At 34.8% G+C, this 21,468-nt stretch overlaps 1 protein-coding gene across 1 annotated transcript in view; it reads left to right on the forward strand.

Annotated features, from left to right (window-relative positions):
• Positions 1-4,529: 4,529 nt before the first annotated feature.
• HPSE2 (heparanase 2 (inactive)) overlaps positions 4,530-21,468 on the forward strand; it is an 85,078-nt gene continuing 68,139 nt past the window's right edge. Inside the window, exons 1-3 of the mRNA XM_053451205.1 lie at positions 4,530-4,915; positions 8,273-8,430; positions 15,415-15,576. Of these exons, the coding sequence (XP_053307180.1) occupies positions 4,650-4,915; positions 8,273-8,430; positions 15,415-15,576 (586 nt within the window). The 5' untranslated portion in view covers positions 4,530-4,649. The remainder of the gene's footprint in view (positions 4,916-8,272; positions 8,431-15,414; positions 15,577-21,468) is intronic.

Here is a 21,468-nt window from a genome sequence, read left to right on the forward strand (position 1 = left end):
TATATATATATATATATATTCGTAATTGATATTCATGACTGCAATTGTCTATCGTGGTATTTCATTTTTTTAAGCGTGTTTTGGCTTTGAAATGCCTGTGTTCAATACTAAGAAAAGATCAGATAATATTAAATCAAACCAAATGTTTTGTTCGCTTTGTGCCCTCTTTGGAAAATGTATTTTAGATTATTTGTCAAATGGAAAAGGGGAATATTTACTGTGTTACTAAAAGATCGGCATTCAATTGCTAAATAATAATAATAATAATTATATATATATATATATATATATATATATATATATATATATATATATAAATATATATATATATATATTTCAGCCCCAAACGAAGTTTTCATCTGCTTTGGCACACACTTTGTCTTTATTTGGGTTGTATAGAAGGATTCATGCAGTGGGCCCTTGGAACCTAGGAATACAGATTTATAGAGACATATACTTTTCTGTCCTTTCTGAGGCCTCAGAAGACGAGAGAAATTGAAATTTTCTGCACTCTATCTATTACATTTTTATAATTTGTTTTATAAAGGCTGTGGGCGATTTACCTGTCTTTAAGTAGGAAATAAAGATTTGCGTTACATTGCATTTATCTGTATAGCGCCAGCAGGCTCCGTAGCGCAGTTATAAATTATTGAACAAAATATTAAACATACTGGTGCAGAAGGAGAAGAGGGGCCTGGAATTGCGATCTTATAATCTATTCAACATAGTATTAATGTTAAAACTATAGAAGCCTGGATACAAACCATTTGTGTTTCTGCCATGATTGTTACAGATCAGTACAGCTATAAGCTTACAATAAAGCTCCTTGAGACCCCAGAACACCCTTGGGGTCCATTTTTTTTTTTTAGCTTTTTCGTAGACATGGGACATTTACATGCAACATCCAGTCACCGAACGTGCAAAAGCTATCAGGCAATTATCAATAATGTGATCACAGTCTGTTTAAGATGTATAAAGGCAGACAATAGGCAGTTGTTACTCTAGATGGCGCTATTGAGCCTCTTTAACCAGTTCTTGGAGGGGTAATCTTGTATTTTGGTCTGGCTATTTGATGGCCATGAATTACTGGATCGTATTGAGCCTCTTGTTAAATATCCTTTTCATCACCTTATTTAATACACAACTAAACCCCAAAATTTCAGTTTTACCATCCATGAAAATAAAACATAGAACGTAATGCTGAATGAATATAGCCCTATTAAACCCAAGAATCCGTATTTCCCATCATTAATTCAACTTTTGCTTAAAATATTTTTATTCATTCACTGACGAACCGGTCTACAAGGTGATCCAGAAGGTATTGGGTTAATAAGAAAAAACAATTAACGGCAGTGCAAAAACTCCCTTGATAGAATGGATAATCAATTTATTGTATTTATATTAATCTCCTGCCATTTTAAGACTTTATGCATTGTGATTAATTAAATCTACATAGCCCAATTCCTAAAAAAAAAAATAGGCAGAAATATATTTGACTCACAACATTTTAATCTGTACTAGTAATTTTATGACTTGTGATAAAACATATAGTAGGAATACAATGTACAAAATCAATCAGGTTGAAAAAATGTGTGTTGTTTATTATGACATACCCTTGCTATAGATAATTATCTTAATTTCGAAATACAGTCCATTAATATACCTCTTGTCCTGCATATTGTACAAAGTGTTAACATGTTAATTATTAAACAAAAAACTCTTAACATATACACTGAATATGTTAACTATACGATATTTACTTTAATTACCACCTAGACAATTCTCATGTGGACGAGATTCAAATCATAACAATACATTAATATAAATCAAATTAACAAAAACCGTCCTCATAAAAGTTTTTTTGCAAAATGAAAGACTTAGATTTTTTTTTAAAGGAACTAGTTAAATCATTGGTGTATATTTGTATACAATTTTAGAACAATAACTCATTTGACCTCAAATACCCATTCTCTAAATTAAAAAATACAAATAATATATCTAATTAATATAATTTCGAAAAAATGCAATTAATCATTAAAATCGTTTTCTTTGCCGATTCAATTGTTAGTGAACAATTTGCCTATCTTTTCTTATTGATACGTGCAAAAATATTATTTACAGTAATATTTATATAAACTGTATCCTGGGTATTAAACCCTAAGGATTATAGACATCTAAAATAAATTATAGTAGTATGTTCCAATATTTATAGAAATTGCTTGCAAGTTGTATTAAATATTAATAGATATACACACATATACGTAAGCCTCAATTAAAAAATGACTGAGATTCAAATTCAAAAACTAAACTAAACTTTTTTTTTAAGTAGTTCAAACCTGTGCCTAGTCACACATTAATTTTTTACAATATTGAAAATATAGATTTAAAGTATGTTTTTGTCTGTTAATGCAAATATATAATGCTGCAACTGCTAAAAGGAGCATATACACTAATATCAAGCATGCCATAATTCAGATGATAATAAATTAATTGTGTATAACGAATACAATATCTAGCAATAAATTGAAACAAAAGTAATTTGGAGAGATCATTTAATATAATTCCAGTATTCCTATAGTGGATTTGTCTAATGAAGAAAAACCCTAACTGTAAAACAACAACAACAATAATAATAATTGCTTAATAGCTGTGCATTTTAATGAAATCTAATGTTTTCCCAATAAAACAAATAGTATACTTAGGGTGCTTGTGCAGACTCACGCCCAGGTGTAGATAGGTATATTTGTCTGGAATTGACAGCTGTTGTTATTTTTATGGGATATTTTAACTAAAAAGGGAATTTTATACAGCATCCTTCTTATGATGGAAGAATGGATGAACACCCTAACAAGCGTATAATACACTTTGGGGTGCTGCTAAATCATCAATATGAACACATAATCCCTATAAAATAACGTTTTTTAGTAAAGGGATACCTTTCCAAAACATTTTTTCCAGGATTCCAGAGTCATAAAAAAGAGTGAAGGAACACATTAACTCTGACATTGTGGTTATTTTGAGGCTGGGGTTGCTGTTTGCATAGCAGAGAAATTCCAATTATTATGGTATTACCAGGTCTAAGGCCATTTGTATTGATTCACTCCTTTCTGGAACATGCATTTTAATTTCATATGTTTTGGCGACTGAGCCAATGAATTGTTCAGGCTGTTGTTAAGCTGAAGTTTCAGTTATTCTCATATTGACCATTACAGTCATTCCGAGTTTTAATGTCTCAATCATTCCCAACATTTCTAAAACTACATATGAAGATGCACATGGGAGTGGATGTTCCAATCATTGTGAAGGCTACATTCCTTAAAACTGAAGGATCCAGATTGGTAATGAAGGGACCGATGTGTCACAGTTCTTAAATAGGATAATAAGGGGATAAGAGATCTCCTTAATGATTAGTAATGGACAGTTTGAAACGTGGTATCAGGGTGTATGTCACAGAGATGGTGAAAATAGATATTATTATTATTATTATTATTAGGTATTTTTGTAAACTATGTGAAGCCCATCAGGACAATAATTATAACAAGAACGGTGGCTTTTACAGTCATGATACAAAGACAACGAGAGTAGTATATAAATGATATAACTGGGAGATTCATATGCATTGAATGGTAGCAAGTTAGCTACAACAAAGTAGCAGTGAAATATATACATTATTCCCAGTCAGAGTATTCTATCCATTATACACATAATGCCAGGATTTATCCTGTGCATAACTACTTTATGACAAAAAGTACACATGCAAAGTCACAGATATAATGTTACACACAGGCCATAGATAACATATCATGTATAGAGTAGAAGAGTGTTCACTTTTAGTACTGTGAGTCCTATATATAAAACTAGGAATGTCTTGGATGATTGCTCACAATTAATATATTTGCACTAGAACTGCTGTATATTTACGTATACTATATATATATATATATATATATATATATATATATATATATATATATATATATATATATATCAAAGCATGATAAAATTTACAATATATATCCAAAACATTGACCATGACAGGGTAAGTTATATATACTGTGTATACATTTATAGTGCAGCATAATAAGATATACCATATATTCCCAACACGCACATGGTAACAGAGTAATGTATACTACATATACTCCACATCATTCACAAGGCACAGAATATATGCATTATATATAATACCACACAGCTTAGAATGTGTATTACATACAATAAACTAACAATAAAGCATCACAGGGGTTGCAACAGACCAAAGCACAGGGCAGCTGCATGGAGTGTATTCACAGTGTGCTGCACTAGCACACATAGATCCAGAACAGGCTCAGCTGACCCCCAACAGTCTGCAAATCTGATGTAATGTATGCATGAAAGGGGTTAAAGATCCACCTTACCTTTCAGCTGTGGAAGTCCATGTGTCTGCAGCAGGAATCTCTTAAATGGGCGGCGCTGGTTGCTGGGACTTTTGGCTGAAGCTGCTTAAAGGCTGGTCAGGGGCGTGGGTTTCCCCTCCAGCAGCACCAAAACATAGCAAAAAGGGGTCTCTCTGACAAGCACTTGAGATAAGGACAATTAGTTAAAGCAGAGTGCCTCCACTCCTGGTCTGAAGAAGGTAGCTGTGATCAAAGCCCCTCTGACTCTGTAGAATGTCCCCATCACCGTCCTGCCTCACCCCCCAACGTGTTCTTCTACTGGTCACATTCTTCCTGATATTAGTGTCCAGCTCCACATGTTCCTACCAACCTGCCCAGGGGAAAGTGTTTCCAGTACCCAGGACCTCAAGCATGAAGGGAAGAACATTGGTTCTGCTTGATGTGAACACCAAGACCCCAATAAGGACTGTAAGTGAAAACTTCCTCTCTGTTCAGTTGGACCCCTCTATCATCCATGATGGCTGGCTGGACTTTTTAAGGTAAGACCACACAATATTATAGTGGAGAGATCATCTAATGATTTAAAGTGAAATGTATACTGCTTTTGAAACAATTTCTCAAGGTTTATAAACCATGTTCTAATGGAGCAGAGAACTGGTTTGCATTAAGATGCACATGTTTGCAATGTAAAAAGCATTTCAGAAATTTATCAGTTATGACTTAAAAAACATAGTGCTTACACATAACCAACAATTAGAAGCCCCTTTTAAAATTATTTTCCTTAGCCTCTTGACTGCATAATTATTTGAAGCTTATGTGCACTGTTTAAATGTTTACAGTGCACTTGATAAGGAAACTCATATATTCTTTTAAAAAAATATATTTCTTCTCCACAGACTCTTGCAATTCCAAATACAGACTACTTCCTAGATCTACAAATAAATATTACAAGCCAAAAATCTTCCCCAATGCAGAAAATATGTGATCTGTAAAACAATCCTAAACCTCTTTGATCTTAAGACTTGAACTGCTAGATAGAATAATGCAACTCAAAGATGTGATTGAAGGAAGAAAACATGCAAGCCTCTAATCAGAGCTAGCTCCATAACATACCATACTCATTTTAACCTCTTAACAGCCAAAGGGCCGGGTAAATACTTTGCAAATAACCCCCCCCCCCCTCAAAAGAGGAATCATTCGGCATTGGAGATTTTGTTAAAAATAATCACCCTAAATAAGTGAATTTATTATAATTTAGTGCGATTTTGTCATTAATTATTTTATTGAATACATTATTTTGGATTATTTATTAAAAGTGTATTTTTGTTATATTATTAAAAAGCTTATTAAAACCCTAGCGGAAAAAATAAAATGCAAAATAAAACAAGCAATAATTTTTCTTCCTTAAATAGAAATGCTGCTTTGCTATTAAAAGAATGTCCTCTAATAAGATAATGATCTAATGATAATAATAATGATTATTATTATTGTTGTAGGCTAAGTCACCAAATATGTGAGTGATCCCTCCATTTGACTCATGATGTCAGATGAATCCAGCATGTAATTATTATTATAGTTCATTACCAATAAAGAGCACTGTCAGTGGCTGTTTTCAATGTGTTTCATATGTCCCTTACACTGAAAGGGTCAACAATGTGTGGCCTTAGATCTCCCTGATTGACCTAGGATGATTATAGTGGTAATTATATAAAGATATCCAGTTATGTGTTCAAGTTACTTACCAATTGAAAATCAAAGGTACCAAACAAGTATAAGATTTTTCCATAAATAGCATGCAATTTTAACAAAAATCTTATTCACCATATAATCTATAACACATCTAGATTTGACTGAATAATCCTACTAGGTATAGATGTTCAAACAAATTAATTATAATGAAAAAAAAATGTACGTTTAAAACACTTTTAAGTACATTTAGGATTTTACTGACTAATCAAGTAGGGTAGCAGGTAGATTTCTTTGTGTCAGATTTCATAATTCTACTAACTATAGCAAGGTGAGTTTTTTAATTGACAGAAAGGTGATCCAAAGGTTTCTAGTTTCTAGATGTGCTCTCCTTCCTTTGTGGTGATTTAAATATCATTTGTCTTTTTTGTAAATATATTACTTTTCATAAAATTGGATAATGTAATAGAAACAAAGAATCATTGAATTTGGGGTCATATAAGAACCATTTTGGTCCATATATTCTGCCCATTTTCCTGATGTAAAGACTCCTTGCTGTTTTCTTAGATTCAGGATAGCTTTCCCTCACTGTATTAACATCTACCACTTCTGATGGGAGGCTGTTTCATTTCTGTACCACTCTATCTGTAAAGTAACACTTCCTTACATTACATCTAAATAATCTCCATTGTCTCCATTTCAAGATTCAACCTACTTTAAACAAACTATAAAATATTTTCTTCTAATTGCTTATGTTTAAAAAATATTAGACCAGCTGTTTAACTAGGGAATATGCTACTGCATCAATTGTGGCATTTCAGAAAAAATACTTTTAGGAATAGATGAGATACTGGGTAGAAGAACAGAGATCAGGGATATTTTTGCTTCTGACTTTTCTCCAGAATTCCAAACTTCATCAGTAAATTTTATTATTGGCCCATTAGTCTCAAAAACTAAGCACATTAAAATATACTTAAAATGTATTATTTGTCAACGTTTGCTGACATCTGGGTCAATACCCACTGCAATGATCCCTTGTATTTAGGTATACATATGGATGCTGGGTCTTGATGAGGCAGGGATTTAGCATGCCAGGCATAAAATAGCAACCAGATTAAATACACATCAGATAGCATTTAACTGATCTGGTATGATAAATTATCTCCCTACTAGTCTCTCCCGACTGGAGAAGACTTTTTTTAACTTTAACATTTTGAAAACAGGGAATCTCTTCCCCATACCTCACCTGAAGTTAAAATACCCATACGATTTAATCTATGGAAAGACACATCCTACATTAGCAGTTCACTCCATCAAGCATTTCCTCTCTCCAATGTGGGGTGGCACTCTCATATAAGACGATTAAGAAGCTGCCTATAGCCCCCATTTGGTCTAAGGGGATCCAGGATAAAAAGGGATACCCAAACAGTCAACATGAGTTTACTCAGATTGCTGATAGAGTTATCTGGCTGTGATGTAGTTCTCTTTAAACATATTGATCATTATAAATATTGTATTATTTAGTGTATGGATCATTTCTCAGCCCCATGAGCTAAATATGGGCTTCACATTTGTTTTGCTTAGGAGCCCAAAGAACATTGTGTTTCCAGTGTACATAAGCAACCTGCATACATTCTATAGAGAGTATTCACGCAAATTATTCTATATAGTCATTCAAGAGCACACCGAACTCTTTCTGGGCTGTTGCCCTTACATATATGTATCTTTTTTATACCTGGTGCAGTTGTATTTGTTCCATGACTGATGTGATGTGAATATATATATATATATATATATATATATATATATATATATATATACACCTAAACCGTCTAACCTGAAAGGTGTACCACCTAAGCCCAGATAGAAATCATTACGTTTAAATAAACAGGCTTATCAGGCTATCTGAAAGGCCCATGAAAGTATAAGAAGTGAAGGGTAATAGGAGTCGCAGTCCACAAGACTAAGCGCCTGTCCATAGTCATGTAGCAGTAAATTCAGCTGCTCGGGACTGCAATTCACATAAATCTCAGGCAGCCTTGTTATGATGTTGATATTGCCTTGATTTGAGTTCTGGTTGCCAAGTATGGCATCATGCCCTGGCGATGGTAAGTACAGGTATATTGCATGTTTTGGATCTGCATCTATATGTGCTGTGTTATAAATGTATTCCGGATCATAGAAAAGATTGTTCATTTGTGTCTTTCCAGTTCCAAAAGGCTGATAACTTTGGCCCGTGGGCTGTCCCCTGCTTTCCTGAGATTTGGGGGGAAAAGGACAGATTTCTTACAATTCCAGAACCTCAAGAACCCTGCAAAGAGCAGAGGTGGACCCGGGCCAGACTACTACTTAAAGAATTATGAAGACGGTAAGGACTTTACTCCTGCACTAGTAACAGTCTCATAGCCCTGCCAATTCTAGATGCCACAGTGTTTGGGCAGTGGCCAGCAGAGCATGATGAGAGTTGTGGTAGCCTATCCATGTATTTACTGGCATGTGACCTTGCAACTCCCATCCCCATCACGCCCAGGAAACTCCCGTATGGTTTGTTGTCTTAATGAAAGATTTTGTAGAACTACAATGTAATGTATCCTGCTTATCTACATAAATGCATTAAAACGATTCACATTATTGCATCTAGAGACTTAACACTTTATTAACCAAAGCATCAGAGACAAGCTGTAAATCACTTGCACTTTCTGCTCAGTAGATTTACCATGTGTTGAATTCTTCCCTGGCAATAAACAGGTTAATATGCACCAACATACTCAGACACCTCCACTGGCACATTACAAAGCTGAAAGTGCCCAGAAAGAAGTTACCCAAATGTTTATGGCACTGAAAAAAAATGTTGCAAAAAGCTGCAAATATCCAAAATATCTCAAATATTTCATCAAACAAAACAGACAAACAGACCCCCAACCATTTTATGTAATTGCTTTAAATACAGTCTGCACACATTCCAGTCTGTGTTACTAGTGGGCAGGCTCTGGTTCATATATAACTACAACTACATTCCTTACAAACCTTAAAAATCACACAATAAACCCAAAATCACTTTGCAATATATGTAGAATATAAAGATTTATTAATTTACTTTACATCACTGTTAAGCCATACCTTGCCATACCTTCTAGACAGACACTCCACCTTACATAAAACAGCCACTTTTCCCTATACACCCCTTTCCCTGCTTTATCACCCTACATATTAACCCCTTCAGCACGTAGTTACAATGTCTTTCCCAACATTTATTCCCATATATATATATATATATATATATATATTTTTTTTTTTATTTATTTATTTTTTTCCTGGGGAAATTATTGGTAATTTATAGTCCTGACACATCTGTACTAACTGCTATGTAGAATCTTGATAAAAAAAATATTTATGGTAGTTAATCAAGGTTCACAAATTGCACCTTTAAAGACTATTTAAAGATTTATTGTATTATATTACAATGTTTTTTTCTCAAATAGTGTTTGTTTCATTTTAAGAAGTTTCTATATGTCTGTTGCAATTATATTAAAGCATTGACATTTGTGTAGAAATATTTACAAATAATTATGTTGTAACTTGTAATGGCACAATAGGGTTCTTTTTCCATTTATTTTTTTTTTTTTTAATGTTGGCATTGATATACATGTAGTGGAGTTGCTAGATATGTCTTAAATGTGTCAGCTAATATGGCCCAGCCTTTTCACCAAAATCACATTTATTTCCAAGAAAAATAATGAGATGCACAATTGGATTTTTTTTCATTGATTTAATAGTTTGTTTTTCTAATGTAGGTATTGAGTGTAGATATTTCAGATGAAACGATGATCTAATTTATCCCTGCTAAAAGGACATAGCCTTTTATGTTACCTATTATATAGTTATTGTAGCTTATGTAAGAACATTTTAATAAAATCATACTTTTTTCGTGGAAAATAATGACAGATGCACAATGGGATTTTTTTCTCATTGATTTAATTATAATTTTTGATGTTGGTATTGAGATAAGTGTATAGGCAGTGGAGATGTTTCATATGAAACAATGATCTAATTTATCTCAGCTAATAGGACATAGCCCTTTATGTTCTAGAAGTCTGCGTTGAGTTGAGATGAGTCCAGATCTTTGTATGAGATGTATTATCTCTGCATTGCAGCCCCTGGCTATGCAGCTCTCCACAGACCTTGTTAGCAAGGCTCTGAAGTTTTCATCACCTAAATGTGGAACAGAGCTTCTGCCACTGCCTGTGGGAGAGCAAGGGGAGGGCACATGTGGTGTGTATTTAGGAATCTGTATAAATCAAAAAAGGTGTGGTACGGGCTATTTCCTGCTCCACAACTATGGAATTATTGTTTACTACAAAAATCCCCTTAAATTTATTGCAGGTGTCCTCAAGGTATAATTCCAACCACAAATTATATGTCCACGCTTCCATTCTTTTCTGAGGGGCCTTACTGAAATTAATCTTTTCATTCAAACTGTTGAGGGCCCATGCGTTCACTTTTAGCAGATAAATCAGAAGAGATCTGGTGTTGTAAGTGTGGGTTAGCCTCTGAGCTTGTTTAGCTCACCTCTAATCATTCATAAAGGACAGCGAGTCTGAATGTGGAAATACAACGACCTCCCTGATCAACTGTACACTTTTTAATTAAAAGCTATTATAAATAAAAGAGATCCCTTTGGAATTCTGTTCGCATACAAACTTCTAGGGTTGTACTTCACTTGTAAAGTTTATTAGATTTATGGAACACAAAACTCTTATTAAAATACTTTCTTTATGGAACATGCTAGTGTCAGTATAAAACTTTATATTTTTCTCTGTTAAGTTTTATGTCGTACCAGTTAAATAACATGTGCTGGTTGCTAGGGCTTCTGATGTCTTGATGTATAGTTGGAACCCAATTCTTCAGGGCACATTGATGGGGTTCTATAAAACCTTGACTGCTCCCGTGCACTTTGAGAAACGAGTTGGGATCCCCTGTATAACAGATAGAATGAACATTTTTACAGGGAGTGGTACGTGCACACACATACACAACCTAGAATGTGTAGTATCTACATTCTGACACGTCAACAGGAATCTCAACTTGCTAGAATAAACTTAGCATTGTCCTAATTCATGTATGTGAGTGGCAGTTCCCATTGCAGATTGCTCGCTTCTTCTATTTTGCTTCATTTTAGCTTTACATATATACACACTACACATATAGACTTTTCTAAAACATGAAATATTTTAATATGAAGGTCACGTGGCTTTAATACGAAGGTCACGTAGAATAGATGCGCAGTAATTGCTACAATTTCTCAAACAGTGGGGGTACAAAAAGGTACAAAAAGGGATTCTGGTGGCCATTCTAATGTTTGGTTGCTATGTTGACATGTCCTCTTTTTAAACTCTTTTTAAACCTTTTTATACATAACCTCCATAACTCTTGAGCAAGATCACATATATTTAGGGGTAAATGTCTGTAGTCTGCATTGGAGGAGAAGCTACATGGACATGGAACCTCACTTATCAATGCCTGTTTTTTCTATAGTTGGGTGTCCATCAGATATTACATGTCAGCAAACTCAGTAGAAGTGGAGTGGAGCCCCATGCATAAACTCACTTGGCTGTTAAAGCATCATTTCACTGAACTTTTCCAGTGTTTGAGTCATGTTGCCTAATGAGGAGTTCGAGCCTGCATGCACTGATCTCCTTTCACTCATGGGTTCCAAACACTCGGTGAGTGAAGGCACCAGGATATGTGTCATTCTCTGTGCCACTATGGTGTGACTGATGAGCAACAAGGGATAACATCTGTGCTAGAGATGCACATATCTCCTGCTCACTCTGCTACATTCAAGGGACAGATATCCTAAAGCTGTCCATATGTAAATACTTCTGCCATGAGGGTTCTATAACATGATGTTTAAAACTGATAAAAACATTAAAAATAATTATTTACATTTACTTTAATTTTAAATTTTGCTTTCTTTATTAAAAATTAACTCTTTTTTTATTTTTTTTAAAAAGCTGTTTGAAATTCATTTAGAACTCCTATTTCTAAATTGTTTACAACATAAACTCGTTTTGTATCTCTGTTACACAGCAAGTCATTCTGCATGTAAATAGAGCACCATTTACTTAGATTTTCCCACATATTTTCTCAATTTTGTAACTTAAAACTAGACACGCCGGGAGGATATTCTATGCGAGTTCAGACATTCTGGAAAATGAGGGTCTGTGGTTCACTTTTTGATGCTGGTTATTAAACCCTTAACACAATTATTGCGTAAGATCCCATATATATACATCACATGTAATATCTCTTACACAAGTGGTTTACTCAAACAAGTCAATGTTCAAGCATAGTACATAATATCAGATACATCTCCTGGCAGAATTTATCAACTCCATTCGGCACTACAGGGGCCTGCAATTTAGTAAGGCCCTGGAGCAAAGGCAAGGTTAATTAAAATGCCCACATCTCAACATTCCTTGCATTAGAGCGCAGTATTTTAATTTTCTTCTTTTGGGAGACTGTCCCTTTGATGTCTCTCTCCATGTTTTTGTTGTCAAGAACATCACACCACCCCAAAAAAATATATCAATACTAAAACCTAGGCTTGTGGGTCCTAATAATACATTTTATAAATTGTTGGCACTGGATACTAATTCATGCACCCCAGGATTGTGTGTTGGAATGAAATGAGTTTGCACAGTTTAATACGTTTAAATTAGTATGGTAGCTTCTATATGAATTTTATTAATTTGAAGATCTCAAAAGCAATTTTATTCAAAGGCAAAATTCAAAAATATTCTAGATGGCACTCATTTTAACTCAATTAAGCATATTGTAGAGGTATAAATACCATTGTAACTGCTGTGAACATTACTTTTTTTCAGTTTTTACTCTTATATTATTGTTACTCTGCTTGCCAAGACCTTCATTTTCTTTTTTTTATTTATTTTTTTTTTTTTGGATGTCATTCCCAGACATTGGGAGATAACCAGAAAGTAACTCCTCCTGATTAATGGAATATTCATGTGAAAATGTTATCTAAAAATATTTTATTTGATTTTTTTTTTTTAAAAAGCCACTCTTTGTTATAGGAAAAACATTGCAGAACTTCTAAGTATCACTCTTTAATGTCTCTGGCACCCCAGCCTGTTTAATGTCCAGACACGCTGATGGCAGGACGGGCACTCCTGGGCTCAATCCTGAACCTAGGGAAAGCCCTGGGAATGTACACCCCGAGTGTTGAAGCAGAGATCTGGTTTAGAAGATCTCTCGTCATTTACTATTCATTATTCGGAATTTTTCATGGAATACAGAGTTTTTGCTTAAAAGTGGCCTGAGCATATTATCAGGAGATTTTCTAATTCCAGAGCCTCAGGCCCAATTACATCCTGAAATATCAGGGCAAAAATCAGCTTTAGCTGCTACTCAAATGAAAATGGAAATATGTTTTATATAAAGTGTCAGATCCTGTAAATGCAAAAGTTAGATCAGATACATTGTAACCATCTGTAATGTGTTGTTTTTTTTATTACATTGTAACTGAAGTTAAAATCAATATGTAAGTCCGTCAAGTTCAACCTTCCATGCATACTTTGTTTTCTTCTAGATGGAGAAAAAGAAATAAATTAATAAAACACAGCATTTAATGGTGTATTTTAACATTTCAAGTTATTTTCTCATTGCTATCTCTCTTTTTTTTTTACCCCCAGTCATCTCACAATATCTATTAACAAGAGGAAATTAGAGGAGAAAAAAATATTTTTACCGGGAATTACGCTCAATGTGTCAATATTGTTAATAACTGTATTAAAGGTGCTGCAAAAATGAATAATGAAATAAAATTGAATGAATATGAATAGATATACAAGTGGATCCCACTTTGAGATATTATGTAGAAAATGGTTTTGTTAAAAAATAAAAAGATCCATTATTATGACACTACGAACACCTTTTATTGTATCTATATTAAAAAGAAAAAATCCCTAGCCACTAAACCCAGTAATTATTCTTGATTTAAAAACCCTTATTTAAAGAGTCATCACATTATTGCAGCTAGCCAGCTACAGACCTTTCCACGATCTCTACACAGAGTAACCATACACAGTACTTTAGCACTAGAAATCATGCTACTGAATTCAAAGACACCATTGTGGGGTGGGCACAGGTCAACAACGTCAGTCAGTCCCCCCAAAAAATTCTGATAGACGCACCACATCACACAGATGCATACGATATATTGTGGGTTATGTATAAAAAGCAAAGTTTGAAAAGTGGTGTTATCACTATAGGAACAGACGTGCCATTTTCAGTTGCAATGCAAAGCAAGACTTGGTGTTTTTGAGCCCAATAGAATGCCATTTTTCTGACATTCCAATAATATTTCTAATTTATTATTTATAATATTATTTATAATAAGTGGCACTGCAGTTACCAATACAATAATCTGCCAGGTGTAGTAGGTTGGCGCACCTGTCATTAATTCTGTTGGATTTTAGTGTAAGAAATGTGACAAAAGTGTGGGATTGCGATGCCATTATATAGCATCCCCATTGTGCCTTTATGTTTTAAAAGAGTGAAGCAGTGGTCTAATTCATGACCAAACCTCCCCCATTAACTAGGAATGCTTATAAAAATGCAACCTGCGGTGCAGCTATGAGCTTAACACAGTCCTGCAGTTTGCATTTCCTGTAAGTCGCCAGTCCCGAGGCCTTCACAAATAGCCTCAAACCACTCTGATGATCAACAACTACCCAGTCCCCTTCTTACTTGGCCTCAACAAACCATAAGCGGGGGTTGGGTAGAGATCATCAAACAAGTCTGGGCACTGGGCCTAGGCAGGGGAATACGGGTCGCTATTCTGCCAGCATCCCAATTATTTGACCTGAAACCCACTTGTAGTCCAGGCACACGAAGTTTAATGATCCTTGTAGATGTCAGAAGCATTTTCCAAGTGATGCGCTTTAATCAGGGGAGTGAGGAATAGTACAAATGGTTTTATGTAGAGCTAATATTAAACCTTTAATAGTCTATCACAGGGGATGTATTGGAGTGATGATGGCAACAAAGTAATTCTAATAACTGCTCTTACTACTACTTGCCAGGAAGAAACAATATTTAGAATTAATTTACCTTTATTCAAGAAAGGATTTTACCTTTATTTATAACCATCTCATTAGATGAGTAGAGTATAAGGAGTCATGTTGAGACTGTGAGACCCTGAGCGCCTGCTCATCTACCTTAGACCCTAAGGTTGGTATAAATCTGTGAAACTAAAAGGTAGACATTTAAAATGTTCAAAAGCCTGCAGACTAACACTTGTTTGCCATTTCTTCTTTGTGTCTTTGTACAGATATTGTTCGTAGTGACATTTCTCTTGACAAACAGAAAGGATGCAATATAGCCCAACACCCCGATACCATGTTGGAACTACAAAGAGAGAAGGCTGCTCAGATGCACCTGGTTTTACTGAAAGAACAGTTCTCCAACACCTATAGCAACCTGACATTAACAGGTAAAGACTCAATGTCATGTGAGACATGCTGAACATTTAGTAGAGGTGGTTGAGCTGGTTGTGGCAGGTCTATCTATCTATCTATCTATCTATCTATCTATCTATCTATCTATCTATCTATCTATCTATCTATCCTCAACTAGAAAGATATTTTTAATGCCCAGAATTATATAACAATACAGGGATAACACTCTCACAACATGTACACTAAAGCTCTTGGTTTTAAAATGAGGCATTATTAGAGCCACTTGTTATGTCAGCTATCTAGAGCCCAAATTGCCTTTTGGTCCTGAGGACCATGCTTTGGATCATACAATAAATATTTGTTTCAATGGTCACCATCTGGCGCAGAAATGGAGCTCAACACGTGCCATTGAAATATGTAAAATATTTTAAAATAACACAAAAAATCCACTTCCAAAACTCCTCTCCAAATGAGTTGAATTTGACATACATCAGGATCATGCAGCAAATGTTATGTCTAGCTGAAGGGAAAATTTAAACTATGACAGCATCATTAGGTATCAGGGATCAAATGACTTCGATTTACATACAGCATCTGGAAATAACCAGTGTCTCTCCGGTAGTTGTTATATTATTAATTGGCCGGTTGAGCATCATAAGAAGTGAGTCGCCTAGGATGTCTATTTATATAGACATGTGATTCATAGGTATAATAGAACATTTTTACTAAAAAAACATTACTTTAAGTAATGTTTTAGATGAACGCGTTGAGGGATCAATGAATGGACACTTGATTGTACTATAGCGTCACCTCATTGCCCCTATTGACTTTATTTCTGTAACAAGGACAATTTTTGAAATACCTTAAAGCTGTAATATCATGCCTACAACAAAAAACATACTGTAGCTAATGTATTTTATGAAAATTGTCCCCGTCTCCTATCAGGAGAAGGCTGGCACCTTCTGCTTAGGGGCCACTTGGCTCTACTTGACCCTACCCCCCTGTAACTGACATATGCACAGATATCTGCCCAACATTTCAGGTCTTCAAATCAGGACATGTGTCATGGTGTGTGGACCAACCACAGAAGTGGGCATGACTAGTTAGCAGGGGGGCAGATGGGGCTACCTGCCCTGCTTACAGAATAGCCACATTGGAGACAAAGTGGAAGCTTGAATAGTGGTCTGTGCTGCTTCCACCACCCTTGCCCCAACCAGCCCATGCTTCCCACTGCCCACAAAAGTAGGATAGTGGGGCAGCTACCTGTGTCAGTGGGACCATGCCACTTCAACATGTGTCATTCAGCTTGAAAGAAAACCATAGTTCATATTATATATATTATTTTTTTTTATTATTAATAATGTTAGTTTAATAATGAGCATCAAACACAATCTGCAATGAGACAGTTCCTGATAAAATCACTCATTAAGGTGGACAGGCTAACCTTTGTCTACACTGCACCTCTAACCTCATATTTGTTTCTCATTTTAATCTGTGCTATTGGAACATGAACTGAAGTATCCAGTGATCTCATAATAAAACATGACATTTGATATTTTATGTAACATAGTGTTGATTTTTCCCATAGTCCTATCATATAAAGTATAAATAGACCTTTTTTGCCTCATGCCTTTACTCATCTTGTAAAATGTCTATTAAGACGAATCTGGAGGTATTTCTTGATTTGACGTTCCTTTGTTTTTCTTTTCCTACACGTGCACTCTGTATGAACCCGGGATATAGTGATGCGTAAAGGCAGACAGACGGGGCTGCACTCTGTTCACGATAGTGTTGTTTGAATTAGCAGGTGAACGTACAGTTATGGGGTGAAATGTCTCTGATGTGGATCATTTCTGAAACATATATTAGGAACTAATGGCTGCGAGAGAGAAAAGCATAATATGTGTCTCAAGAACTCGAATGAATGATTATCCCTCTTAAAATGCACATGCTTGTCTGTGTGATTACTTTACAAGAGGTGACATTACTTAAAATAGTACGCTCCATTTTTACCCTATATACACCAATGCTAATACATTCATGACCTTTTATTACAATAGTATTTATCAAACTTTGTTATTTCACTGAGCATGCATTTTTACATCATCTCTAAATGAGCTCACAATTAGATTCAATATTTAATATGCCACATACATTCTCAAACAAAAATGGTATCCATCAAGGCGCAGAAATGTTCATATCTTTGTCTAAAAGGTGGACATAATTATAGCACACATATTTAGAACAATAACCAAGTCAATTTGCTAGTAAAGTTAGGTTCAATAATGAACTAAAACACCATTGTTTCTATAAGACACATGTTTGTACTGAAAATACAAATTAATGTTTGGCCAGGGGTGGCCTAATTCTCATGAAGGAATTGGGCCACCCCTGTAGACAAATAGCTGGACAGCTACCTTTTGGCTATTTTGATTCTAGATCGATCCTTGGGCCAGATTGGGGGATAGAAACACTAGTCTTATCTATACAGAAAAATTCTAGAAGTCATTAATCATTCAGAATATGGAACTCAGTTCACCAATTTAAAATTCCTTTTTTTAGAATGCCTGCTAGGCAATTAAAAATAAATACAAAGTGTAGATAACTATATTTAATGTCATTATTATATACAAGTAATTCTACATTTTATTGAAATTAGTTACATTCCTCCTGTAATTTTACTGTCAGTTCAAATATTTATGTCTACAATTATCGCAACATTTGTTTATTTCTGATTAAATAAATTGTTTTAATAATAATCAGTTCTACTTCTGGAACATTAAACAATGCAAAATGACATGTTTTATTTTGGATTTGTATCAGTATGTAGTCTATTAAGACCATGTCTTGTGGAGTTTCACTGGTTTTGGGTTAATAAACAAATAAACCCCCGTTCAGTCTACTAGAGATAGCCATGGCTCCTTAGATTTACAACAGTGCGGATGTTTGGATCCAGAGGAAGCTGGCTTGATATACAAAAAATATTTTATCATTTTATCTAGTTTTGTAGATGATATCTATCTATCCATCTATCTATCCATCTATCTATCTATCTATCTATCTATCTATCTAAGAAAATATTATTTTATTTAGAAATGGAAAAAAAACATGATTTAATGTGTTGAATTTCTAAAGGCTCTTAGGTCTTCATATTCCTCCAGACATTTTCAATCGCCAACATTTTGCCTGTTAAATTAAGGGCTGCCTACAAATCATAGTCTACATCTTTGAAAGCCCGCAGACCCGTAGTTTCCATAAATACATTCTCTTTACACAGTAACGTGGTGGCCTGTAGCAATAACGTCTTCAAAGGTGGGGTAAACTTTGCTCAAATGTTTGGCCAATGTTGCGGAGAAGAGATATAACAAGCTTCAGAATGTCTTCTTTACTTATTATTACAGTTGTTTACAGGGGAGGTCCGAATGTTGGGTTCCAGCTGTTTTTCTTTTAAGGGGGGACACTTTACGTTTTTTGCCAGGACTCAAAATATTTTCAAGCTAGCTAATGACACTTTGATCCTGTAGCGGGACAGTTTGGAAACATTGACAATAAGTTTACATTTTCATTATGTCATTAAATATTATAGTGTACCAGACAAGCATAACAAAACCCAGCCAACTTTTCTAAATATTATGTTTTTATGTCTGATTTATAGGTTGCTGATGAGAATAAATCTGTCAGCAAAGGGGTCTTTATTTAACATTAAAATTTCTAATAATATTTGTTCTTTTAACACTAATGATTCAACCATGTTCCCTATAAGTCATTTTTTTGATTAAAATATTTGTGTTACTCGTCATAAAAATATGTCTGATTATAAATACTGCGCTGTATTCTAGAAAGTTATCAGCTTGTGGATGTATCTGAAAAAACATCCAAAACATCACTATATGACATAGTCTGGAGCGTAACAAGTGGTATAATGGAAAGGTTCTGACACATACAAACCTCTGTAAAGGCAGCCTGGACATGTCAGCGAGTGATAATGATTGGATACTTAGAAGCAGGGTGTTTTTAGATGTAATTGTCTGTCTTCACATTCTGCCTTGTGTATACACGGACAGATAAGAGGATCACAAGAGGCACTGTCATGTTATGAGACACATTAAACATGTAGATGCATTCCTGCATACCGAAAAGGGAGCTCCAGTTACTGTTGGTGATCTATAGTCAAACTTTCAGGGGTTTGTATAATAATATTTCAATCAGATGGAAGTGATGCAAACATCTCATGCATGTATGTGTATGTGTTTTGGTTCTGTTGGAGAATTATGAAGTGACAAAATATCAAGGGAGTGGGCTTTCCAACCGTTGGGAATGAGAATATGTCCTGCTTCAGCTTGCTGTTGGGTACCCCTAAAAAGATATGCAGAGGCCCTAGCCTAAAGTACATGCATGTAATGTTATGATGCACATGTCATATCACATGGAGCTGTAATTTGTCCCGAGTCAACAGAGAAGATTTCTGGGAAGATGTGCTCCACCAGTAAGCAGGGACACCCTAACATGATGACTGGAACCAAAACCCCCAGGCTCCTGTGTCTTTAACAAGCCACTTGGAACAACAACCGACCCTATTTTGTTCATGAAATAAAATATTAGCTTCATACTTCAAAGCTGTAGAGCATTGACTGAGGTCAGTCCCAGGAGCGGTGCTATCGAGGGGGGGGGGGGGTAGGTAGGCTTCTTCTAGAAAGCCATCAAAGTTTCAGCTCCAGGCCCAAGAATCACTTAATCCAGAGCTGCCAGCAGGACACAACATGTGAGCATTATATGAGTTGCTGAACAACATGAACAAAATCTTTCATTCTTTTTTATTCATAATTCCCATAGCTTTAGATATTTTATATAGACAAATATTATTTTTATGACTTAACAAAAAAAAATACAGACAGACTCTTTAACTGAATGGCAACAGAAAGAAATATACATCAAGGATAGAGCATGTTATGAGTTTCTCTTATCTGGAGTACCTTCCCAAATCATATATATATATATGTATATATATATATATATATATATATATATATATATATATATATATATATATATATTTCCCTGACAACAAAGTATATTAAATGTAATTAAATTAGTCAATTAGTCAATTAGTTGTGCTTAGCACCAACCAGGCTAATCTATACGCATAAGGAAACATTTGAAACAGTATTACAAAATTATTAGTTCCTTCCAAAGCAAACCAGCGCCTACATTTTAAGTACCCAGAAGCAAATGCCTAGACAGAGAGCGCTAGGGAAAGTCCATCCAGCACGCCCAATAATATAACATACAAAAACAGATTTAGCCAAGAAAGCACAGGCGGGATACAATCAGGGTGCAAATACTGCCTTGATGTCTCAATACTCAAGACATTGTGTTGGTTACATGTGAACTCAAAGACTGCGTGATTTCCAGATGTCAGTGAAAGTGCTTGATCCAAGTCCTGGCTTTTTCCAATATTTTCCAGGTTAATTAATTTAGCATACATTTGTACTTTTCCCTTCTTTATTTTAAATGTCAGGTTCATCAACGTCTTTCCAGTGGAACATAATTTTCTTTTAAATAGTAATATTTAATAATTTAATAGTATATTTCTGCAGCACCTGTTAACTTGATGTGCCCTTAGTTACAATGTAGTCAACAAATATATCTAATACTGTATATGTACCGTACTAGTGGTTTGTAAAGTGAGATTTTCTTGTATTCTTAGAGCATTTTTTTAAGGTTATAACTAATGAACCTTATTAATATTTCCATATTTGCATTCAGGATAATCATTTCATATTTCTAATTATTTAGGCTAAAATAAACTATTTTGTTTCAAGCAAGTTGACGTCTGTGGCCAACAATGTCAAAACTAGCCTATCTAATTAGTTTCTTGTCCTTAAGCATCCTCCCACCCCACCCTACCGTGACCAAGACTACCTGAA

The sequence above is a fragment of the Spea bombifrons genome, chromosome 11 (genome assembly GCF_027358695.1).
Source record: "Spea bombifrons isolate aSpeBom1 chromosome 11, aSpeBom1.2.pri, whole genome shotgun sequence".
In the NCBI taxonomy this organism is placed as follows: domain Eukaryota; kingdom Metazoa; phylum Chordata; class Amphibia; order Anura; family Pelobatidae; genus Spea; species Spea bombifrons.